Source organism: Syngnathus typhle, linkage group LG1 (genome assembly GCF_033458585.1).
Source record: "Syngnathus typhle isolate RoL2023-S1 ecotype Sweden linkage group LG1, RoL_Styp_1.0, whole genome shotgun sequence".
Lineage (NCBI taxonomy): Eukaryota > Metazoa > Chordata > Actinopteri > Syngnathiformes > Syngnathidae > Syngnathus > Syngnathus typhle.
In genome coordinates this window covers 12447836-12473354 of record NC_083738.1, presented here as the reverse complement: position 1 = coordinate 12473354, position 25519 = coordinate 12447836, and the positions used below count along the sequence as shown (strand labels likewise).

Sequence of the window (25519 nt, the reverse complement as noted above, 5' to 3'; positions counted from 1 at the left end):
CGGCATTTGATTACACACCTGCGCAGCACAATAGAACCAACCTAGTATTCAGTTAATTACTGATTAAAATGAACTATATGAATAAAACGAACACAATGAAATTAAATAAAGTCATCAAATTAAATACTAGATGAAAAAAAGGCCAAAATAACTTACTTTGTCACGAATGCGATGCGATGTGTTGAAGAAATGAACCACCGCTTCCTGTCGGGCTTCCGTAGCAACTTTCCTTTTTCCGAGTGCAAGGCATATATATATATATATATATATATATATATATATATATATATATATATATATATATATATATATATATATATATATATATATATATATATATATATATATATATATATATATATATATATATATATATATATATATATATATATATATGCACAAAGCCCAATTTGACCTTGTTAGCTCCAAACAAAAATTTCGAGATCTCTCAGAAAACTTGAATGCAGCTCTTGACCACAAAACAATGGTGCTTTAAGTGCACTCTTAGGTAAAGTGCATACTCTTTAGGACCTAAAGTTTAGGTAGTTTCAGTGTTGCAAAACTAGTACAGAGTACTCATTCTTAGAATTCTGGATTGTGCAACATCATGTAACATGGGCAATTGGGCATAGATATGTGTGTGGTTGTACACGGCTCATATCTATGGCATACTGTACATACGTGCATCTCTGGGCATGTGTGTTTCTATCAGTGTTTGGCCCTTTAAAAGGTTCCTGCAGGGCCGAGGGGGAAGAGAAGATAACGGGAGCAGACATTATTTGCTTCTGTTATGTCGGCTTTGCACCAGGTCCCACACACTGTGGTGTAGTCACACGTGGATGCCAAGTGGGTATACTTGAACACATCTCACACACACACGCACACACACACGCACACACACACACTTCCGCCACTGTGGCAGCAGAGTGACGGCTGCCAGTAACAGTTGGTACCGTCTCTGGTGCTGGCTGAATGCCACTGTGCATTACCCCCCTCCCCCCTCACAGCTTCCCTTCTTTCTGTATGCACATTTCCCATTAACTCAAAACCCACCAACAGCTTCACACATGTAGAGTAATATTGTACGTTTTAATCGTTGTATCCACCAGCTCAGCTTCAACCACATGACAACAACTCCTCCTCTGGTTAAATCTAATATGCCATTTTTTGTTTTTCACATTTTTAGTTTCTTTAGCACATACAAGCTGAACAAGTAAAAGTGTCAGCATCCAAAGAGGAACAAAATTAATTCCATCATCACTCAAACAGCCCAACAGCTACATGCTCTCTCTACAAAGAAAATGATCAAGCCATCATAATCATTAGGACATAGAACAGGTTTGTAAGAGTGTATCAGGTCAGCTTGTTGACCCAGCGTACCTGACCTGGCCGGTCTCCTGTAGCGACCAAGCCATTAGGCTTTGGAATAGTGTTGTTACCTTGGCGACAAAGAACTATAAGTCTGCCAATGTCATCATCACTTGGACATGGATATGCCCTGGAGTGAACATTGTGTGCTCACATGGTTTACAAGCACGATTGCAGGACTCCAAATGTGGTGAGAGTTACTGTACAGGTTTTGGGGAGATAAAAATCATTCAAGTGGTTTTAGCTTAATGAAATAGTGATTCGCATCGACTCTGTTGAATCCTCAACGATTTATGTTTAGTGATTAAAGTGCTCGCTGACATTTTACAGTCAACACCTTTTCATTTATGTGCCGTTGTGCTGGAGAATGTCAAAATGAGTTTCTGACAGATATGGATAAGTGGAGGTATAAGAGAGGCTCTGCTCTGCCCCGCATCCAGTCTACATGATAACAATCAGCATCCTTGATCAGGAGCACCATTGTGTCCTGTAATGCTTGTGACCTTGTGCCCCACTGTTGACCAGGTTCTTGTTCCCTTTGGACAACCCCCCAGTACACTGGTCGCTTAGCAACCAGTGACCCGCTGTGAGTGTGAATGCGTTCAATTGTCGAAACACTTTCCGAAAGGAAAGGTAAGATAATATACTTCCAATTAATACTTTCACAATTAACGAGAGGTATCACCTAATACAGTTGAAATCATGCGAATATCATCAACATCAAAATGTAGCTCTAACATTTGGGCTGATTTACAAACGATCAAAGATGAATATGTGTAGTCTGATGATACTGGCACATTAAGTTGATAAGTTAAATACTAACTGCAGACATTGGATCAACCCTGAGCAGAGATGTTGTAATCCGTCAAGAGACGATAGGCTACTATAATGGCAACCCACATGAAAGCGGAGATTACGATCAGAGGTCCCCGAGCACCAGCAAATGCTCACACCACATAAAATGCACCAGAGGGAGAAGCATGTTACATGTATCAAATGACCTGCAATGAGCTGTTTCCTACTGCCTCCTGTAGCACACAGGCAAATATTACCTTACATTATACACCATCATGACAGATTTCTGAGATTGGTGCAATAACTGGGGTATCTGGGGGATCATTTTACTCCCAGGGGATTATAGGATGGTGATGGAATGACACTTTGGCTCGAAGGCAAGAACTTGAGAGCATTTTTTTTCATACCCCTGGTGAATTAAATCAGCTGCCTGAGGGTGGGGGAAATAAACTGAAACATGGGCACATAAAAGGGAAACAGCACATTAGAGCCCAGCCAGACGTGGGGAATCGTGATTATGACATCTATTCTGAGCACTAACATTAAAAACTCATTTATACCACATCAACCTGTACTGCAGGAATGGTCTGCGAAGCCATTAAAAGCATCATTTATATTGGCTGCTTTTACTTAATGTTTGAGAGCAGAAAGAAAACATACTACTGTATACCTGCATCATCATACATGGATTTGCTCTGCTCTATTTTTCCCACACATCTCAGTCCTCTGAGGTCAGCTGCTCATTTGTTGTTCCAGTTGGTGCAAAGCTTCTTAGAGCAGAAAGGAGATTACATATTAACAATTGTATAAACAGAAAACACTGCTAAATCACCATGACCCACTTTGAATACATACAATCAAATAAAGGTACTTTGAAACCCAAATCTGTGTGAGAAACTGGGTTTTGATCTGGATTTTACAACCATACCCAGAATACGGTACGTTGCTGAGCATGAAATGGTCTAAAAATCTGGATCTTAACTCAGCATCAGTTCAAATCCACTAGTACTTCTCAAAACTACTGAACAATACTGAACACATCCATTCATGTGTTTGTCTTTTCCCATTCCTTTGGACAGATGACCCTTTGGGAGAGATGAGGGTCCGTTGAGACTGCTGCCTGAGGGAGAAACATAGAGTATAATTACAAGCCATTCCCAAGTGAAACAAACATCCCACTGCTACCATTTAAATACATACCTAAAGGCTGATCGGGCTGGGATTTTTTTTTCCTCGAGTTAAAAATCTTGTCAATTCCATACAGATCACATTGAGAACACAAGGACACAAATATTGGTTTGTTTCTTATGTGCTTGCTCCGAGACTGACTCAAGAGACATTTGATGTGCAATCGTGCAAATGTGTGCAAAGATCAGGGAAAAAATATCAGACTATAAAGAGCACAGTGTGAAATGTGCTGAGGGCCGAATTGAGAAAATATTGAGATTTACTTGTGTGTTAATGCTGCCACCCAGTGTAGGCCATCGGCTATATCTCAAAAAGTGCCTAGAAAATGACTTGCTCCAACGTAAGTAAATATATAAATACATATGTCACCATAGAGTCTATGGCATAGACGTTATAATTTCTCTCTCTCCCACTCTTTTGTGTGTGTGTGCGTGTGTGTGTGCGTGCGTACGTGCGTGCGTCCGTCCTTCTGTCGAAAACATGTAAAACACAAACTGCCTTTCATAAAAATCTATACATAATTGCCCCCAGGAATTTTCTTGGGTACTTTATCTTGCACGTTGTAAGAGCATGTGATGCAATTCAGTTGAGATCAGTGAAAAAACATGATTTTACACTGTATGCTTTATTGTAGGGGAGAAACACCAGTGCAAAGCTACATGAAATAAACTTAGACATGTGTTCTTGCTTCTTGGTCATTTTTATCTGTGACTCTTCAATACAGATCAAAATAGTTTCTCTGAGGCACTGGCTCAATGATATCTCAGCCAAAAATTGGGTTGTTCCAGATTAATATAAATGCTGAAATACACAAAAGTAGAAACGTGTTGGCGTCCTGAACTCTCTCCCCCGTTGTTTACTTGTATGTTACTCGTGTACTGTGTCTCGTCACCGTGGGATGGAGGAAACGTAATTTCGATTTCTTTGTGTGTCTTGGCATGAAGGAATTGACAATAAAGCTGACTCTGACTCTGACTCTGACTCTGTGTTGATGATAATGGCCAGGGAGGGAAGAATAGTATATGTATTGATAGCATACAGATGCAGTTGATAGGCACCACGTTACAACAGACTTTGGAGTCTCGAATACCATCGAGCCAACCGTCAAGATGAGTTAAAAAGATGTTTACTTTCAAACAGGAATAGGCAGTAATTTTAATATGAATTTGAATCCTAACAGACGTTCATCACGCAAGGATACAAGTATGGTTACAAAAGCGTCTTGCATGAAATAATATTTCAAAGATTGACGATGAAAAGTGCTCCTTCTCTCAATTCTTACTTGCTGTATTTGTTTGTCAGATTCTTGCCAACAGTAGTTAAATGTGAAGTTTGTGTTTTCTTGTCAAATTATAAATTATGGGTGAAGAAAATAATAATGATGTCCAAGATGAGACTTAATTTATTGTTTTGTTCCATCATGGTGAATTACTTGCGATTTGTTGCTTTATGTAGCGCTTTTTTTTACTCTTTATTCTGTGCTCTCAAACGCTTTCTCAAAAAGTCTGTAAAATTGTTTATGTCGGATTGCTCTATAGTTTTTCTCACAAAATGCCACACACAACTAAGACTTAAGAGATCTTCCTTTGAGTGTAAAACAGTTTTCACACAGCAAATGTATGAGAAATCTTCACCTATCATCATCATGACGTTTCGACACATTTAATGTCTATATATACATATTAAAGACGCAATACGAAAGGCGAGACAATTAGAAGACACATCTTTGTGCAACCAGATGTACTTTAATGTAGAGAGAAAAGATAAATGAAAAGCTGTACTGACTAAACAAATGCTATAAGATCAATTATCAGGCTCTTCTTTGAGTGTTAATTTGGCTTCTTGGGAAATTTTAACTACGACAACTCGAACGATATTTTCGTTGAGAAGCTCAACCTTCATCTCAGCCAAAGGTAGAGTTGTTTGTGGCCACATTGCTTGCATCCATGTCCACAAAATTGATATAAATCCTGAAATAGACAAAAAGAGAGATTGTGGACGTACTGTAAATGGTATCATCTCATGATAATAGATGGATAACATACTGTACCTGTCAGGAGATACACTCAGGTGTTTGTTGAGAAGTCCACACAGTAGCTTAGAGTACTGCTTGTTATAAGCAGAGCCGATCTTCCCAATGCTGTGGAGGGAGCAGAGTGCACACGGGTCTCCCTTCCCACCAAACATCATCATTTGCCCCGGGTTGATATGCACAGCAATATACTGATGAATACAAAAAAAAAAGACAAAATAAATGGGTGGATCATTCAATTAATATCACACACAAGGTTATCTATTCGTATCCCCTCCCCCACCCCCCTCCCAAAAATTGCATTTCGTTTTAGTTTAGGGGCCACTTTCACAAAAAATTGGTATCAAACAGGCCAGTTCACTACAGCCGTTGCTGAATGAGCTATAAATAACAACTATTCGAAATGATGGCTTTTGCTTTAGTGAAAATATTAAATTCTAAATATATTCTATATAATTTATTTCTACAGTATGGAATTATCTTCACGTAAACATTATGTCTGTGACCATCAGTGGACAAAAATGGGAACAGATACTTCAAAATAATAAATAAAAAATGCAGTTAACGTGTTATTATACGTCATTTTATTATTTGCGAAAATCATCCCAACCGGCTGGATTGAATCCTTAACGTGCAGTGTATGGGCCGCGGGCCGTAGGTTTGACACCACTAGGAAAACGCGAACGACACAACTCAGCATAAATGACATCAAGTAAAATGCTCAGACCATGGGGATACTGCCAAATCATCTTGTCAGTCACATTTTTCTGTATTTTTAATGAAGAGAGATATATCACCTTAAACTACGGTATTGAACAAGACATTGTGCAGTTTCTGAAAATGAAGATCAGCTGAATTCAACACACCACCGTCATTCAAAAGAATTCACTAACACGGAAACTACATGTTTATCCTTACATGTCCTGTATAATATACTATAGATATATCTGCAAATAACTCTGGAACAAGTCAGAAAGCCAGGTGATGAACAGTAACAGGACGAATGCGTGTCGCTGTCATACCTGTGCAGGCTTGCCCATGGCTTTAGCCAGCTCCTCGGTAACTTCTGACAACAGGGCCTGCGGCACGCTGTCTTGAGCCACGTTGGTGTTAACTACAAACATCGGCATGGTTTCCACACGAACAGTCTTCGGTTCTTTCAAAAGACAAATTGCAACTCTCTGACTGGAAGAATACCTCGAGCTCCGGAAGCAGCGAGCGATGGAGTCATAGACCTATATAGCAAGATGTTGCATCTTGTGGATTGGCCCCTTGCTGCAATACGTCAGCGCATCTGCCATATTTAAGGTGACAGAACTGCCCGTAATCTTGTTATTAAATGCACTGAACCCATTCAATAAACAAACTAAATGCATTGGGGAAATAGGTAGGCACATAAACAATGTCACTTTTTAATGAGTATACATGTTTACAATGAACTCCCAGCACATTCACAATTTTACGAATACATTTAAACTACTTTTGTGCTCAGACCAAAACCTTGTTAAATGAAAAAGTTTTGCTTTGTCACTATTTTGTGCCATTTTAGGGACAAGGACCTCTGTTGAAGTAAGGGGAGGAGCTATCTTCAGTCAGGCCGTAGCCTTGTCAAATAGGAAAAAAGCGATTTGCCGCCATCTTATGGCAGCTAGAGGCAACCACCCCTTTGAGGTTTAGGGAACTGATCCACAACTATAAATGTATATCACTCACTGCTGCTGGGATAATGAATATTTTCATGAGTAATGTACTAATAATAATTATATCGATCAACAGCAAATTTCAATCAGCGATGGCTTTATTTGTCCCTATATTTATTTTTGAGTAAAAAAAAGTTTACATTTTTGTAGCGCATCAGGATTTTTTAGGTTTTAGTTTTTTTTGTTTTTTTTAAAGCTTGTGCGGTATGGACTTAATGTACCCTTAAGTCATAATATCTCAATAAATATGGTACTATGTAACATAGATTATTTTTATGCTATTATGAAAACAGCACGGTGACGCTCTGGTTAGCACGTCTGCCTCACAGTTCAGAGGGTGCAGGTTTGATTCCACCTCCTTTGTGTGGAGTTTGCATGTTCTCCCCGTGCCCGCGTGGGTTTTCTCCGGGCGCTCCAGTTTCCTCCCACAACCCAAAAACATGCAGGGTGGGTTGATTGAGCACTCCAAATTGTTTTCGACAGTCAATAATTCTTGTTGCCAAAATGAGGCAAAGTGTACAAAGACAATAAAAAGTAATTGTTCAGTCTGGCGGTTTAACTCTCATGATATATGGCTTTGCTGTCGACGTTTGGTACATCTAGCAGTAAATGATTTAATATTCTCTAATGTTGCGGTTTGCCCCATCCAATAAGGCGTACAAATCGACGTTGACGATTCCCAGTCAAATGTTTCCGTGCTCATAGCGCGACTGCTCTTGTCTGCATGGCAATGACGTCACTGAGCACGCGCAGTGTGCCCACTCCCCAAGCATCATTAGACAGCGTTGAGGAGGGAGTCGAGGGCGAAAACAGTCGCGGTGGGAAGCAGCACTGAAGTTAGATGGCCCTTTCCTTTGTCGCCGTTTTCCTCTGCTTTCGAATTGGACTCGGCCTGTGTCGGAAACATTGAACCCAAGCGACCTCTTTGCGATTTACATGCATTCACCCAAAGCATCCAAACACACGGTGCGTATTTGAAGGCGAATTAGCCTGCTGGCTAATTGGACCCCCACGTAACGTTACGCGGTGGTTGCAGCTCCTCTGTTTGGTTTTGCATGAGCCCACTCGAACACATGATGCTAAATTGCGATTTATACATATTTTGGGACATCGTAACAATCGATACTTGTGGTAGTAACAGCATGTTGTGTTGTGTCGTTTGTATTATAAGGCGAGAGAAGGAAAACTGCTCCAGCGTAAAAACTGTTCAAATTTGCAGTACACAAAATCAGGTTTCATGGATTACAATTTGCAATTTGAAAAAAATGCTTAAAATTCCCGTACTCTGCATTGCCTAGATACCACAAGATAGCATCAAACAACATCATAGCATTAGATATCGCAAGATAGCATCAAAACCCCAGATACAAATAGGTTCAAGTTAGTGTGGTGTGTTTATGTTTTAATCTAGTGATTCATAAACATAACTTTTACACTACATTTTACATTTACGTGTTTGACTGTTTCTCCCATTCAGTAACTTGCTGAAAGGTGACGGACGATCACTCTCCTTATTTCACCCCCCCATATTACAGAAACAGCGACATAACTGAAGTTTGCTTGTAATTAGGGCTGAACGATTTAGAGAAATAATGCAATCCCCGCTCAGGTTCAAGTATGTTTTTTGAAAGGTTCTCTTTCTATGAAATTTCCAACAACTTTTTAACTTATGAAACACTTCAGTCTTTTGAGAGTTCACTACTTAATGAAATTTTGGGCTCACAAAACAAAACAACTAAGCCACAGCACTCATGAATCAAGGTACCACTGTGTTTTTGTTTTAGTTTGTAGTGAAGTACTTTTATGTTTTTGCCAACGTCTACTGTATTAATGTTACCAAGGTAACACATCTATTTTCATGTCTAGCTTCTGTTCAGACCCTTCCCTGCGGCAATGGAGGAATCGGTGACCACGTTTGAGACGCATTTGACGGCGGTCATGGACGGCCTCATCCGGGCGTCCGTATGCGAGATCACCAAACTGTTCCAGGAGACGGTGGCAGACTACCTGGTGGAGCTTTCCCTGAACCGAAAGGAAAACGACGCTCTCAAGCTGCGCCTGAGGCTCACCGAGAACAAGTTGAGGACGGAACGCATGTACGGCGCCGGCTGGGCTGCAAGCCGCCGCAACGCCGGACCCGTGGTCGCGGAAGAAGGACGGCACAAGCGGAAAGTCGAGAAGGAACGTAAGTGAAAGTGATGAGTTCCACGTGGGTGTCAACTAAAGCTGAACGATTAATTGTATTTCCAATAGCGTTGTGAGTTGATCAAACACAATTTTCTCACTGCAGGTGAGATGGCGGTTTGACTGGTCATACTGTATTGAGAGCGGAGCAGAGTTTGAGGGTTGGTGAGAGCGAGCGAGGGAGGGAGGGAGTTAATGATAACAATAACGCTGAAGAAATCCATTTCTGTGTCAGCGACATATGCTGCTGAGCCTTAGAATACAGTATATACGGTACACATATACTGTAGTGTGATTTACAACAAAACCTGATGTTGATGATTGTCAGTAATTTCCCATTTTTAAAAAAAGAAACAACCTTTCCTCATCTTTTGAATTTATATTTTGTTTTTACTGAACTGAAAGTAATATTGTTTGTTATTCAGATACCTGTAATTGCAGTCCTGTAGATGTCACAGTGCTTTATTTTTCCTTGATTTTAGTATCGCATAATGCATAACAGATCAGATTGTTTGTTGAAACATACATTATAAAAAGACATTGAAAGAAATTCTCTAATTGAATTGCAATTTGAAGGGAAAGAAACAAATTGAATTGTTTTCCATAAATGTTCATCATTGTCAATCATGATTGTTAAAATTTGAGAAGCAGGGATCTTGCTGCATAAGAAGGCTTATACCAAGACACATCACTTGTTTTGTTGCAAACCATCTGGCTAGAGCTCATCCCTCCCTCACAACCCCCTTCTCTTCATCTTGCTCCCTCTGCCTGCTCCTGTCCTCCCTTCTGTGCTTTGCATTCTTCTTCTCTCCTTTTCCTCCTCCCTCCCTCCCCTCTTTTCTCTCCTGTGTGCTCTGACGCTCTTTCTCCTCCTCCTCCTCCCTCTTTTCTCTCATTTTCTCTGTGGCTTGATAAACTATTCTTCACATCTTCCTCCTCTTCCTTGTCCTCCTTCCCCGCCTCCGCCTCCCTCTGTCGTCTCCTGTGTGCATTGAGACACTAGTCTTCCCTCCTCCTCCTCCTCCTCCTCTTCCTTCATCCTCCGCCTCCCTGTCCTCTGTGCTTTGACACTCTCTTCCACCCTCCTCCTCATATTCCTTTGCCTCCTCCCTGTCCTCCACCTCCCCCCTTCTCTCTCCTCTGCTCTGACGCACTCTTCCTTTTTCCTTCCCTCCTCTGCCTCCTCCTCCATCTGTCCTCTACCTCCCCCTCCTCTCTCTTTGCTTTGAAGCGCTTCCTTCTTCCCTCCCGCCATGGCTCCTCTCCCTCCCCCACCTCCTTCACTTCCCTGCCCCCTCAGTCCTCCTCCCTTCCTGCCCGCCCCCGCCTCCTCCTGTGCGCTTTGCTTCTTTGTCACGTCTCTCACGCACTCCTCTTCCTCTCCTCATCCACCACAGCAATTAGGCGTACTCTCTTCGTCTCCTCTTCATGTACTTCCTGTCGTCCCCATCCCGTTTACTCGTCACTCCAATTCTCTCATTTGCCTTCTAAGTGCTACTCCCCCACACACCTTGTTTTCTCCTTCGTCCATTGCTCCTGGCCCTCCAATCATTTCCTCACACTCACTCTCCCTCCTCATCCTTACATTTCTCCGTCTACCCTGTCTTCATGAGTTATTTTCTCCTCAGCAGGCAAGTCAAAGAAGGGCCCTGCAGCAGCCTATCGTAGAGGCTGGTCTGGAGGCATGTGGGAGGAAGGCGGAGGGGGCGCTATCGCTGGAGGAGGTGCAGCAGCAGGAGCGGTGGTGGCAGCAGGACAAGGAGAAAAAGATTCCAAGCAGATGTACCTTGTCCAGCTCCCCAGGGGTGACGAGGATGAGGAAGGCATGGTGCGGGATGAGGAAGAGAAAGGCAGTCTCGGCTGTGAGGGGGAGGAGATGACCAGCATAAAAGAGGAGGTGAGGGATGAGGAGAAGAAAGTAGAGCAGCAAAACTTCTTTGCATCTTGACACAGAATAACAGGAGAGTTTTGTTTGTGGTCGGATCGCTGCAGCTGTGCTGACAAATGGAGGACCGGCGATTTGATTTCAGAATGTGAGCTCTCCATGTCTCAGGAGCACGGAGCGTCTCTGTCCACTTAAAAGGCCCACGCAGTGAAGCACCTGTGCAGTCATTCAAAGCATAATAATTCTTCTGTCTTACAGAAGAGCATCAGCCAACAAGTTCTCCTTTAGCTGTAGCCACACACCAAGTGATGCAATTGAATAATTCAGTACCTGCAGACCGTTTGGAACTTGATTGTCTGCGACTTGACACATATTCAAAATTCCAGTTTGCATTTCATGATCTTTTGCAACAGCATTTATTCCTGGTCTACGGGAATACGTAGCTGCTCTATTGTGGAACAATAGCGTGAGCACACTTATGCAGTAGCTTCTGCCGGTCAAAGCTCACACCACGACACTCATGCAACCGCACACAATCGGCGTCTCCTTCACTACTTTACTGGAGTTCATGAAGTTTTAAATGGTCTCTATTGTGGATTTTTATCTGCTGCGCACGGAATTTTACTCAAACCATAATTACACAACAATTTGTGTTGCTGAGCAAAAGTAACCTTAATGAAAACAAATGCTTCTCTATTTAATTTTGCTTGGAAAATTGCTCACTATCCCCTGTGCCTTCTCCATTCAGTTTACCCAGAACGAGGGATATCAGCCAGCTTCTCTCAGGATGATCAAGGAGGCTCTGAAGATGGATCGGCCAAACCACAACTTCCGGGATATTTCCAGAGCTCAAAGTGAAGGTAACAAGCCCCAGTGTATACTTATTACTGACTAGTAGAAGACAAAATACATGGACCCACAACAACATTTGGTCTACTTGCTCAATAAACACTTGAACCTAGATTTTACATCCTTTGATTCCATTCGACTTTCTAACGCAGTTTGGTCATGGACCTCAATTGTTTTTGTTGTGAATACATTTTCAAGTAGTATTTTAAATGGATGCTATAAGGACCGTATGAAGCTAAATGACCCTAACCTTAGCGCTAGTGATTTGATGAATTTCCGTTTGATAATAAGAAGTCCGGCTATTTCTCTACATTGCTGAACCTTTCCCATAATTCATAAATATTATCAAATATATGACTATATTACACATTATTATTATTGTTGTTGTTAAAAACCTGATGTACCAGCTGTAATGGACAAAAACAAAGGCAGATTTGGCGAAATATTGAAAATTATACTTATCTCTTATTAGAAATTTTAGGAAAAAAACTGTTCCGTGCATGAATTGTGGTACAAAAAGTGTATACACTACTGATGAAAAGTTAAGCGTCATGGACTTTAGGGTGGAATTTCAGGAGGGACTTAAAATGCACTCTTTTGAACTTAACTGGCAAACTGGTTAATGCTTCACTACTTTTTCTAAAACTTGGTGTTCTCTCCCTAGGAGCTGAATGTCAAGATTCAAAACTGGTGTTGAGTATTATATATTGTGCAAATGGCCAGAGTGTTGTGGCTTGGTCACTGTATTTGGTGTTCACTCTTCACATGCATCTCCTTGGCAGATTATCCCTTGAGCCTCACATCTGCCAAGAAAGAGGACAATGACTGGGACATGGGCACGGTGGAGCCATCGGAGGGCGGTATGACTGTGGACGAGCTGAGGGGCCTGGAGTCTGCACTGAGGGCCGAGCGAGGTCGCGAGCAGGCCGCTATGACGGCCTCCCAGCCCGCAGGCCCCACGTCGGAGGTGGCGTTAGGGACCAAGCTCGGCTTGCCTGCCAAGTACATCGGACTGGACGGCATGGAGCAGGACGGAGATGCGGCGCCACAGCCGCCCACGCTGCAGCGAGAGGACCAGTTAGGCAGAGGCCGGGCGAAGGACCGCGTGAAGGGCCACACGAGGCCAGGGTCGCTCGGGTCAGGCAGAGTCAGGAAGATGCGAGAAAGCGATTTGGCACTGAACGGAGAGGATGGAGCGGAGCAAGGGGAATCTGAGCGCCTGCAGCCGTCTGCAGCAGGAAGCGCGGGCGAGAGCGGCGGCGAAGAGGACGCCGCCCCCGACCTGCTTCACTTCTGCCCTCAGTGTGGGGGCGGCTTCACTACAGAAGCTGAGATGGAGGAGCACCCCTGCCCGCTAGGCGGCGCCCATTTACAGAACAGTGTCGGTGAGGAGAACGTTTTCCCTTGTGCCCACTGTGGAAATACATTCAGCCACGCGTGGGCGCTCAAGAACCACGAGTGCGCCTGTGCTGCCGAGAGGCCTCACTGTTGCGAGATCTGCGGTAAGCGCTTCACGCACTCTCGTTCCCTAGAGCGACATCATCTGGTGCACACGGGTGAGAGGCCGCACCAGTGCCCGTTGTGCGGGCGAAGCTTCAGCCGCCTCGGCAACCTGGAGCGCCACCAGAGGATCCACACGGGCGAACGTCCTTACGGATGCGAGGCGTGCGGCAAGCGCTTCAGTCGAGTGGAGTACTTAAAGAGACACCAGCTGATTCACAACGGCGAGAAGGCTTCAATGCAGTGCTCTGCCTGTGGCGTGAACTTTTGTGATGTGGAGCAGCTGAAAAGCCATCAGTGTTTTTGAAAAAGAGTTATGTGGAAGAAGCAGCTGAATGTGGTAGCATTTAGTTGACTAACGTGTGTTTCTCAGTGGTTTGCGGTTCTTCAAGTCTGACGAGAACTTAAGCAGCTATAAGCTAGTTAGCAAGCTATCATTTCAACCGAAGCTATTCGTATTTGTATAAAGCCTGTACGTATTTATTAAAACAAAATGTACATTTATTTGTTTGTATTGACACTTGGAAGAGGTCAGTGTTTTTCTCCACTTTAGAGGAATGGCTGTGTTTTGTACATTTGTCTATAGTCGGCATTGAGAAATAAACACTTCAGTCCGTCAGAACACACTTCTCATGTAAAAGGTTTTTTTTTTATAGCTGGATTAACACCTTGGACTGGTCGCCTCTTAACACAGGGCAAATAGAGCCAACCATTCACACCCTCAGAGTGGGTACTGAACCTGAACTGCCTGCATGGAAGTCAGGCGAGTGAACTAACAGTCAACTTAAATAAATGCTGTAAAAACAGTATGAATGATTGAACATGTTAAGATTTGACATGAGAGGGTGCTTAACGTGGAGTTGCCATTGAAAATGATTGGGATAAAATAGGAATGTGGGGGAGGAACAGATGTTGTTTCTTTGCAGTTTAGATTTATTGTAAGATCAATAGCAGTCAGGTATTACTTTCAGAATTACATTGCAATGATTGCTATTCAGAACAAAATGATTATGTTGATTATAGACAGTGATCACAGAACTGGTCGTTTGCAGTATGCATAGCTACTGACATCGGCCCTCAAACAAACTGATGGGCATGTTCAGCCTTTGTGCTAGGATCCCCTCCAGGGTGTTCAGAGGCATCTTCCTCACATCGTAGCCCCGCAAGGCGGTTCTTGCTTTGGGGTTCACCGGCACAATTTCCTCACCACTGTTGCGGTCGTTTCTGCCTACAGCGGCGTACGTTGGAAACAGTGGCAGCACATCCCGAGGGAGCTTGGCCTTATAAGACGGGCAGCAGTAGGCGGACCACATGTACTCGGGAACAGACACCCTGTTTTTGATCCAACGAGCTCCATTCGCATAAGGCATGGCTCCTGTAATCACATACATGGGACCCTCACAGAAGGCCTTGAACTTCCTCAGAACTCCGTTTTCCCAGGAATTCCAGGGCCCCGAGTTGGAGCCCGCCCGCTGAGGGACAATATTGGTCAGTGTGAACGTGGCCACACGGTCCTCTGAGGTGTTCTGGTGCATGCTGGGATTGAGATGACCCCGAGTGTAGTTAGAATTTATGTAATCCTGAAGCACTGCTTGACTTTCCATCACGTTCTGATCCACTGATATGTTGAATGGTTTCATTTCAGGGTTGGCGCGGGAAAAGGCTAGCTGAATGACAAAAAAACAGGGCACTTTACTTTAGTTGTTCAGAAAAACGAAACGTTTCTGCAGTTTAAGTTAGTACATGCACTCACTTGCTTGGGTACATTGGGAATTAAAATGGGCTTTATTGTCATTATATGGAGCATGCATACGTTAGTATTTCAAGAATACAACCTAAAATAGAAGGTACGCCTTATACTGTAAAACGTCTCAAGTATGGGAGAAAAGATGTTTTGTAAAGCAAATAATGAAATTCTGCACGTCATCGATGCTCTCCTTCAAAGGTTTCTGAAGGCCTATCGATGCCACAAAATATCAAAGCACAACTTTAGTCAAAATCAAGTGTCTAAACTCAGGATAGTGACAAACAACTATTTTTCCTCTAAATGAAGAGCCTCAATTCATCTAAACATAGTTTCTTGTCACAAATCTGACCCAAGATGGTGGCAAGACATTACTTCTGTCTAAATCAATATGACTACCTTCTTGGCAAAAATATGTGCCAGATTGCAGAAAAGTACTACTGTCTCTTTGTCGAAATGAAGCAAACTTCAGTGTTCATGTTTCTTACCTGCGGCTCATACATCCAGGCGGAAGTGGGCCGTTTCCCATCTGCAGAGCTGATTACATATGCCGAGTACAAAGGCGTGCGATGCTGACGCTGGTACATGCTGGCAAAGCGGAACTGGTTCTTAAAGCGCTGGCATATGGGCTGGTATCCCAATGCATTTACACCCTTCGGTGGCGTTCCCTTATAGAAGAAATCGTGACATTTGGAGAAGTCCTGGTTGAGTTCTCCGAAGACCAGGTGATCAAAGCAGCTCAAGAGCAGAACTAGAGCTCCAATGGAGGAACGCATGTGGGTTGAATGAGACATTCCGCTCAATGTCTACTAGGGAGATACATTTGAAGATTATCAGGGTTTCCTTTATATGCAGACAGAAGGAACTCCCTGGGTGACCCAGCCCCCAAACTGGTTTGCAAATTTCCCCTCTTGACCAGCAGACTCTGTCTTCTGGGAACTATAGAATAGCCTTACAGTGTCACTAACCTCAGAAAAGTTTAGCAAGCCGCGTTACAAAAGTCAAGACATTGAGGTTGGTAAATTTGACAAAACTTTATTTTGATAACACTTTCACAACCGCTGCCGCTGTAACAATGACTCTTTATTGTGTTATAAAGACTCCTTTCACCATTTAATCAGAGATGTCATGATATCACTAACGTTTACTATAAGCTGGGTTTGAAAGTAAAGTTAAGGTGTAAAAAACAATTGCCTTGTCGCCATAATGCGGTGGAATAGCATGCATAACAATACAAAACACAAGACAGTGACAACATGGAAAAAAGTAATAATGCATTAAATACTAAGTGCTACATATAACTCTTCCCTCCATTTATTTAACATTACTTCCCAGGCAGTTGCCCTTAATTGTTTTGCTTATTTTATAATGGACGAACCTTGAATGTAGCATAATTAAATTTGACTGTCTGAGCATTTGCTGAAGTTATGATTGGCAGCAAGCGTTGTGATGTGTTATACATGCGCTATAAATACCGAGCTGATCTTTTACGATGCTTTGGCTCATATACGTGTGCCGGATTTTGGAAGAAGCCTGATTCTGATCTGATTCCATGATTTGTTTTTACTTTGGCTGCCATGACACATATGTAAATTGTACTGTCTTGTTTCCTTTTTGTAACTCTCTATTACATTTAGTCATCAAAACTTCCCTTATCGTGGGAATCACACATCAATGACCTAAACACGTGAGAACTCTGTCTGATTCCCGTTCTGTTATTTGTGGGGAATTCCTCTGTTTCTGACACCTCTTCCAGACTTAATTCATAAATGTATGTATTGTTGAAAGAAGATGGGGCAACCATGTGGGAAATCTAGCAAAAGGCTGGCGTGCCCATGCTGTGCCACGGAAGTAGAGTGTGACACGACCCAATGTGTTGGCATCAGCATACGTCTGAATTTAAGTCACATTTGATTTCTTTCACAGCACCCTTACAAATGGATTTAAAATGGATGTATTGAAGTCATTACAAAGCTATGGGTGTCAGTAGAATATTGTTTGTTTGTGTGTGTGTGTGTTTGTTTGTTTGTTTTATTAAAAATACAATTTTACACATTAGACAATAATGTGTCTTTTATAAGATTTCTGTGTAGCGTTTGACAGTTTATGTTCTATATCTAAAAACATTCTGGACATGTAAACGAGTCGTGAAGAAAAATACCCGTAGGACCTTTGATGATAATTTGGTATTTCCTGGTGATTATGTAAGATGGGAAGAACAGAGATTTGTCATTTGTTACAGTCCCAAATAAAACCTGCTGAGTAAGATGTTTTGACTGCCAAGTGTCATTCACCAAGCTTCATACGTCTGAGTCGGTATTTTTGTTTTTTATTCTCCTCCTTAACACTCGGTTTGTCGATGCTGCTCTTTACAGAAGACAGACTTCCTGAAGAAATTTGGATTGCATTTTCTGACGGTACAGAAAAACAAAAAGACAATCACAGGAGTGCCTAAAAGCAAACATATGTTGTTTTCCAGAAAGCCACATATAACCCTTTCTGGGATTTTCGTAAAAAAAAAAAAAAAAAAATCACTTTGAACATTAAATATCTTAACATGACGTGCATTTGACTGAATATAGATTGAAAATGATGCGCAAATGATATTTAGTTTTTAGTTTTTCCGTCTTTTGTAACTGGGGTGTGTATTCTAATTTAATATAACAAATGTTAATTTCATGTCCTAATTATTGTATTACTCTGTCTATTGCACTATATTAGCCTGGAAATTCAGATTCAACGCGTGGGTTTGTCTTGTTGGGGTACGAATTATTATTGACTAATTGTTTCAGTTAATGGGAAAAAATAAAAATGTAGATGCTCAATCGTTTTTAAGAACGTCCATCATTTCCCCACCATTCACAAAGATGGTCTTTTCTCTTTTTGTAAGCTTGCATATTTCGTTGAAAGGACAACTTGTTCTGCTGTAAATATCTCCCTCTAACGGTTGCTTGTGACTGTCATGAGGCATTTAGCAGCAACTGGAGCACTCGCCGAGCCTGTTGCTGCACGTCTTCTGTGGGGTTGGTTCAGGGGAAAAAAGAAAAAAACATACACAGGCCACGCCTCTTACCCTGGAGTCAACTTTTGCATTGACAAGTACACAGAGACACTAAAGGACAAGTCGAGTGAGTTTCCTGTCTCCGAACGAGGACTATGTGCAGACGGGAGGGCAATGGCAGAGGCCGGCGCACTTGAAGAACTCCAATCGGAACTCACCTGTCCAGTGTGTCTGGAGCTCTTTCGCGATCCTGTCATCCTCGAGTGCGGGCACCACTTCTGCCAAGTTTGCATCATTCAGTGCTGGGAGGCCAAGGCGGAAGAGCAGTCCACTTGCCCAAAGTGCCGCAAAACTTGCGCGAGGAAACTGCGGCCAAACTCGCTCCTGTGTAACGTGGTGGACAGCGTGCGTCGAGCCCGGGCCATGGACTCTGCCGCCGCCTCCGCGGGTGGGGCAGGCGCGCCGCCGCTGCCTCCCGGCTGGGTCCCGGAAGATCTGCTGGAGGAACGAGAACCCGGGTCCAGCATGAGCAGCATCGCCTCGTCCGTCGGGCACTGGCCGCGCCTGTTCGGAATGGACATGTGCGAGGAGCATGAGGAGAAACTCAAGCTCTACTGCGAGGATGACCAGTTGCCGATATGTTTAGTTTGTGGCATGTCCCGGGACCACAAGACGCACAATGTCATCCCCATCAACGAGGCCTTTGAGAACTATAAGGTATACGGTGTTGCTCTCTTTCTCTCAAATGTACTCCACTGGAAAATTAGAAAGTACCGTACATCATTCAAAGTCATAATGTACTGGATCTAAATTGTTATAAACACACTGTATGCATAGTCACAAGGTTCATTCTGTTCGGTTAAAGATGTCGTTTTTTATTTGATGCATTTCATTTAGAAATTCTTTTATATACCACTAGAGGGAGGCTATGTGCCACGAGTTGTAATTGTACCACACTTTGAGAATCATTGAATTATACATAATTTGAGAAAAAGGTTGGTGTAACCCAAACAATTTAACCTCTTCCATGAAAACAGTATTCACAATCATTGTAATGTGTAAGGGCCACATAAAGTACAGGTTACTTATTCATTTAAAATGGCAAAACACATTACAATGCGACACCACTCTTTCAAACTCAGGGCCTGGGGGGCAGATTTGGCCTGACATTTCATTTTATGTGGACCGATGAAGCAAACCTTGTGCGTCAACTTCCACGATTCTTGCTAAAATCTCTACCCAAATTTCAAAATTTTGAAACAAAACAGATTTTGAAAGCAATTTTTGTTGATCCCTTTTTCACGGTAAATTGAATAATCGATGAACAAACTATTTTCCTTGACGTCAGATTTCTAAACAGGTTATCCATCAGTTCTTGTGTATATACAATAATATGAGGAGATTAAATATTTGCATGGTTTCACAGTCATCATGGCCCTCTGCAGAAAACCATAACTTTCATGTTGTCCATGACACAGATGAGTGTGACACCCCTGGTCTGGACTAAATTCATTCCTAATTACTTTGATGTAATTTTCAATGTAATTAGGTCAATTTTAATTTGCTTTAATTTAATTTAAAGTCTGCCATGAGCCGTACCACCCAGTTCAAAAGTGCAAGTTTTAAAAGAGTAATACAGATAACTTGGGGACAGACCAATAGGATTGCTTTGCTAAAAAAATCAGAAATTGACCATATTTAGCACCATACGTATATGTGCACATACAGTACATGTTTTTTAATACACACATGCAGTGTATACAAACGTTTTTGTTGTAGTGACACTAAAAAAACTAGCTTGTATATGTATCCTTGTTCTCAATAAAAAAGAAATCAATTCTTCGCTACTTACAAACTGGGGAAAAAAATAATGGGTGTGCTGATTGACAACCTGACCTACTTTGTAATTATATTCGCATGTCTCTTTTAGCATTGACAACCAGGGCTTTCATAAACCATTGGATGGTTTGAATGCTTTTCAAAAAGCAGATCAGCCAGTTTGCAGCCTCCAGCCACTTGAGTGTTTTACAGGAATTCAGCAAGCCAGTGTGATGTCTGACAACTCCTCCTCTTGGACTCCTCTGATAAAAATTGACTTTTTTTTCTCTTTTCTTTTTTTAACTGGAGCTAAAATTGCAGTTTTGTCTTAGTTCCTTAGTTGGGCTTGTGTCATATGAGTGCTATTAAGGAAGAGTGTGTTTCAACGAGGAAAGGTGGGGGTGGGCGGAGCTTATCCGTAATCCAGTTTATTTCTGCAGTAGTTTGAATGTGTCTCTTCTTCCCTGCAGCATAAACTGTCTCTGGCTCTGGAGAGAGTTCAGCAGCAGTCGGAGGATGCCTCACTTTTCCAAAAAGAAACAAATGAAAAAATCCTTCTCATTAAGGTATGTGTTTTTGGATGATGACAACGAGCCTTGTCCACTCTCACGAGTCCTCCTTAGGCTGCCTTAATTATAAAAACACAAATGAACATCTCACTTAGACCATTTTCAGTCAACAGCACATGACAAAACGTCCGCTTGGATAAAAACAGGTGGATTTTGCCTGTTCAATTCATATTCCACAAATGAAACACTGAACACTGTGTTTCGGCAAGTTGGGGTTCACAGAACTTATTAAAATTTTGGGGTTGAGTTCGCCGTTAAAATCCTCACAATTACACCACGCAGTGATAGTTGAACAAGAATGGCCTTGCAAAATCACATGGAGACTCAGACATGATGCAATGGATGTGATACATAAACAAGTCAAATCATGTCTTTTTTTCTCTCTCTCTCTCTTTCTCTCTCTCTCTTTCTCTCTCTCTCTCTCTCTTTAGAATTTTATTTTTTCTTTATTTAGAATTGCATGCCGCATTGACTTCATTTCGGCTGGACTGCTTATTTACTCATCACTTTTTACTCATCGTCATTCAAAGTAGAGTAATGTGTGTGTGTGTGTGTGAGTGTGTGTGTCTGCGCGCATGTGTTGAACAGAGATATGAGCGTAAGTAGCACGTTGACTGCTTGAAAAGTACCAGATAAGTCTACATACATACACTATCTTTGCTCAAAACTACGTCTCTGAAAAAAATGTCATATTTGCCCTTTAAAAATGTAACCCTATTAGTCACGCCCCTCTGTTGTTTGACCCAGTTTTAATGCACATTCACTTATTTTCACTTCTATTTCTTTTTGCATGGAAGGATGTGAGTAAACAACATAAAAGGGGAAGTTTGCCAACTCTCCTCTTCCTGTCTTTCTGTTTCTTTTTGGTGTTTTGTGTCTGATTTGGTGTCATACTTGACCAACACAGTATATCCTCAGAAATGCAGCATTTTGTGTATGAAAACACTGCTATAGCACTGGCAGTGATTCCTTACAACTTTGCCAATGATCCAATTTCACTTCAAGTGGATGTGTGACTTCTTATCACTCAGGAGCGATCAGGGGATCTGGAGGACATGGTGACTGTGGAATTTGGCCGTCTGAGGGAGTTCCTCCAGGAGGAAGAGGATCGCATCAAGCAGAAACTGCAGAAGCAAAAGGAGGAGAAGCTCACTGAGCTGGAGGAGGCGCTCACAGAGGCCGCACAGCAAAGCAGCCAGCTGGAAAGCGCCGCTGACCAGCTTCACCTCAAACTGATGGAGGAAGAAAACCCTGAGCAACTCAAGGTGGGAGAGCGGAGATGTTTAGTGATGTCAGTATGTACTGTATGTTGATGCGTTACACGATCATCCAAGTACAAAGGAAGTGATGTGTTACAAACCTGCATTTGTTTCCTTCTGTTTTAGGGAATTAAAGATTTTATTGGCGGGTGAGTACCATCACTGTAATTATGGATGATTTTTTTGTGTTCTATGATTTATCACATTTTTCCTAATATTTTTAATTCATCATTCATCCACCGTGTTGAAGTCAACTTGACTTGTACTGCAGCTGATTCGCCACTAGAGGGCAGACTGACCTAGGCCAAGGCATGGGCAAAGACCTTGTCTAAAATCATGTTAAATGAAATAATTATCAAAATTAAGAGGTTTCATTAGATAGATAGATAGATAGATAGATAGATAGATAGATAGATAGATAGATAGATAGATAGATAGATAGATAGATAGATAGATAGATAGATAGATAGATAGATAGATAGATAGATAGATAGATAGATAGATAGATAGATAGATAGATAGATAGATAGATAGATAGATAGATAGATAGATAGATTATTGATCCCATGGGGGAAATTCAGTGTTCCACTATTAAGGCTCAACATTAAGTACAGCTGCAAGGTATAATAGTAGTCCATAGACCTCAGCTTACAGAGTGCGGAACAGTCATTGAAGTCTTTTAATTGAAGAGCAAAAGCAAACATCTAACTTTTTTGGGTGAAAAATGTTGTAATTTTTATTTCTGGCTCAAGATTAAAGCAAATATTATTTATGAAGGAAATTCTAAGATAGTAGGAATTAAGCAATTAAGAGGTCTTGAATCACAAAGAATGAACTGTGGCCACTCATTTGCAGCTGCAATTTGGATCGCCGTAATGTCTTATTCGCAAAGAATATTGCACTAATCATATACTGTACCAGCGCAAACACGACCACAGCAGAGTGCCGTTTGCAGCTGATTTCCACCTGATCGTGGCAAAGTATAAAGGCTGGCATTGTGCCAATGGTAGTCAGGAAGTAAAAGATGACATTTTCATAACTGCAGCTCGGGGTCCTGAGCGAAGAGCTATGAATAAAGAAAGTCCAGCTGATTTGTTCATCATTGGCTTTATTAATAAACATTACCTTCATATTTTTGGGCTTCGGTTGTTGCTTTTGGAATTCTCTGTCATTCTTTCTGACTTTCCAGGGCTGAGAACTTGTTTGAGCGCCCCCCGGAGGTGAGTGTGGATCTGCAGTCTGGAGAGTTTGTGGGACCTTTGCAGTACAGGACCTGGAGGAAAATGATGGCAGTGTTTCAGCCTGGTACAAACCCACACACATGGCACGGCCTAGAGTTTTGATGTGATTGTGAATGTATTTTCCCTTATATCCTTAGCTGTGACCGCGGTGTCATTGGACCCGAACACGGCCTACCCCTGCCTGTGGGTTTCCTCATGTCGCACCAAGGTTCAGGTGGGTAAGATCCAGCCCAACCTGCCCAACAACCCGGAACGCTTTACTCGCTACAACATCGTGCTAGGCACGGAGGCGTTTTCCTCGGGCAGACACTACTGGGAGGTGGAAGTGGGCTCCAAGACGGCGTGGGGCCTCGGCGTGGCCCGAGCCTCCGTCAACAGGAAGGATGAGATCAACCTCTGCCCGGAGGACGGTTTCTGGACCATGGTGCTGAGGGACAACGGAGATGGCACCTGCGAGTATGAAGCATGCACGGACACGGAGGAGGATAGTTTGTTGTATCCGGCCAAACCTCCCAGGCGGGTGGGCGTCTATCTGGACTGCGGCCGCGGTGAGGTGGCCTTTTACGACGCCGGAGACATGAGCCACCTGTTCACCTTCTACGATGCCAAATTCAACGAGCCAGTTTACCCATATTTTAATCCCTGGCCTATTATTAAAGGCTATAACTGGGAGCCGCTGACCATTGTCACGCCACACTGGGGATAGTTCAATCAGCACATTTAGATGCAAGATGTTGAAACAAGATTTCTGAGTCAATGTAATGTATTGCGAAAAGCTTCATGTTGACAGTGAACTCCCGTATATTTGCGTTTTGGTTTTTGCAAACTAACCTATTTGTTGATTTTTTTTTTCAAACTATACTCCGTTATTTGCTGAAGAAATACATGACAAATGACAGTATTCTTTTGCCGTTAGTGTCTTAGTATTGATGTGAGTTGAGAAGCATTATTTAGACGAAAAGTAGTCATTTGCCACCATTTAATGGCATCAGTATAGGGAATTATAGTACAGTCCCTAACCCTCGTGAATAGCAGAGGTTCACTGTAATGTGCATAGGAAAAAAAACATCAACAACATTAAAAGGACAAAAGCAAACAAATAGCACAATAAAGGAAACAACACTTTTGCAATCAGGATTTATTTTTATTTTTGCCGTTGGGGTACGTTAACATGCCCAAAAACATGATTATGCTGGTGAAAATGCATGAATGTATTTTAGATGTCCCATTTCCAACATGACCCCTAAGAACTCTCAAAATGTGCTTCCTTGCAAATTGGAGGGGGAGGAAAAACTGCCTTTGACGCCTGTTTGTTCAACATAAAATTGAGTGGCCATGTTTATTATAAGAAGATTCTCAAAAAAGCAAATTCTGGGGCTCATGTTTAGACAAACATCTACTCTGGAATTTGCCATACAAGGCGCAATGCAAAAGAGACTAAAAGGTGTTTTTTAGGACTCCTTTTTGTGCAATATGCTAGTACACTGGGTTTTACATTGTTATTCAAATTCTTAACTAACTTGATATTCAGTTTACAATGAATATATCTAGACTTTTTTTTGCCCTTACAATTATGAAAATCCAGCTCACTAATAGGACAACTTTCTCACTGGTATTTTTCCCCCCCACTAAATGGACAAAAAGCTCATTGATCTCCAAATTGAGGTCCATGTACTAGTATGCTATTAGTCCTCACAAGTGGGACAACTCTTGCTCTTTAGTAGGACAACAACATTTTACTGCTATGTCCTAATTGACAGCAGTGTGGTGCCAGTACTACTCGTGACAGTCCAAAATTCCACGAGTTAACATCTATTGATTCACAAGTAGTAATACTAGTCGTGTGTACATCTTTAAGTGAGCCTTTAATTATCAGGCACAATGTTTTTTGTGAGTTATTGTTATAATGGATTAACACAGACGAGGCAGAGTTGTAACAAAGAACCATTACGGACGTAAACCTACTGTTTATAGTTTCACCCTACCGCTATGAATATCTTATGTCCAAGTTAATCCACTGATTAGATGTCACCTCATATGGCATTCTACGTACAACAAGCTTCTTTTCCAGTGCCAGCTTGATAAATAACATTTGTGCTAGTAGAGCCAATTGGATATCTGTCACCTGCAATGCAAACAAATAAATAATGAGAGGAAGAATGTGTCTATTATTCATGGCTGATTGTAGAATCCTTTTATTGGCCTCCAGGGTTAGTCAAGGTGTCTTGATGTCTAATTTGATATCACTGCAGGCCAGTTAACACGCAGTAACACAAGCCCTGGCTACTAAATTACAGCTAGGGTGATAGGGCTCTTTTTTGATTCCGGTGTAGGAAAAAAAGCTCCGTAAAGACAATTTGTGGAAGAATTTGGTGTGGAAAAACAG

General features: G+C 42.0%; 4 protein-coding genes across 6 annotated transcripts; 2 read left to right on the top strand and 2 right to left on the bottom strand.

Moving 5' to 3' along the window:
- Window positions 1-5076: 5076 nt before the first annotated feature.
- On the bottom strand, window positions 5077-6622 carry mif (macrophage migration inhibitory factor). The gene is made up of 3 exons (XM_061290411.1): window positions 6406-6622; window positions 5402-5574; window positions 5077-5321 (listed from the first exon to the last, which is right to left on the bottom strand). Exons 1-3 carry the CDS (start codon window positions 6511-6513, stop codon window positions 5255-5257), a joined length of 348 nt encoding a protein of 115 aa, XP_061146395.1. The 5' UTR covers window positions 6514-6622; the 3' UTR covers window positions 5077-5254.
- Window positions 6623-7843: 1221 nt separating this feature from the next.
- On the top strand, window positions 7844-14127 carry si:dkeyp-121d2.7 (zinc finger protein 436). 3 transcript variants are annotated; one of them, XM_061287878.1, is made up of 5 exons: window positions 7844-8049; window positions 8950-9268; window positions 10899-11164; window positions 11901-12012; window positions 12784-14127. In XM_061287878.1, the coding sequence occupies exons 1-5, from the start codon at window positions 8020-8022 to the stop codon at window positions 13806-13808; spliced, it is 1752 nt and encodes a 583-aa protein (XP_061143862.1). In that variant the 5' UTR covers window positions 7844-8019; the 3' UTR covers window positions 13809-14127. The 3 variants fall into 3 exon arrangements, with proteins under 3 accessions (XP_061143862.1, XP_061143855.1, XP_061143866.1); XM_061287871.1 differs by having other exon boundaries at window positions 10896-11164; XM_061287882.1 differs by lacking the exon at window positions 7844-8049 and adding an exon at window positions 8056-8844 and having other exon boundaries at window positions 10896-11164.
- A 286-nt stretch (window positions 14128-14413) lies between these two features.
- LOC133160229 (endonuclease domain-containing 1 protein-like) lies at window positions 14414-16080 on the bottom strand. The gene is made up of 2 exons (XM_061287890.1): window positions 15734-16080; window positions 14414-15168 (listed from the first exon to the last, which is right to left on the bottom strand). The coding sequence occupies exons 1-2, from the start codon at window positions 16037-16039 to the stop codon at window positions 14563-14565; spliced, it is 912 nt and encodes a 303-aa protein (XP_061143874.1). The 5' UTR covers window positions 16040-16080; the 3' UTR covers window positions 14414-14562.
- A 2136-nt stretch (window positions 16081-18216) lies between these two features.
- Window positions 18217-25293, top strand: LOC133160209 (nuclear factor 7, brain-like). The gene is made up of 6 exons (XM_061287863.1): window positions 18217-18963; window positions 20535-20630; window positions 21665-21898; window positions 22019-22041; window positions 23082-23197; window positions 23271-25293. Exons 1-6 carry the CDS (start codon window positions 18421-18423, stop codon window positions 23837-23839), a joined length of 1581 nt encoding a protein of 526 aa, XP_061143847.1. The 5' UTR covers window positions 18217-18420; the 3' UTR covers window positions 23840-25293.
- Window positions 25294-25519: the final 226 nt, after the last annotated feature.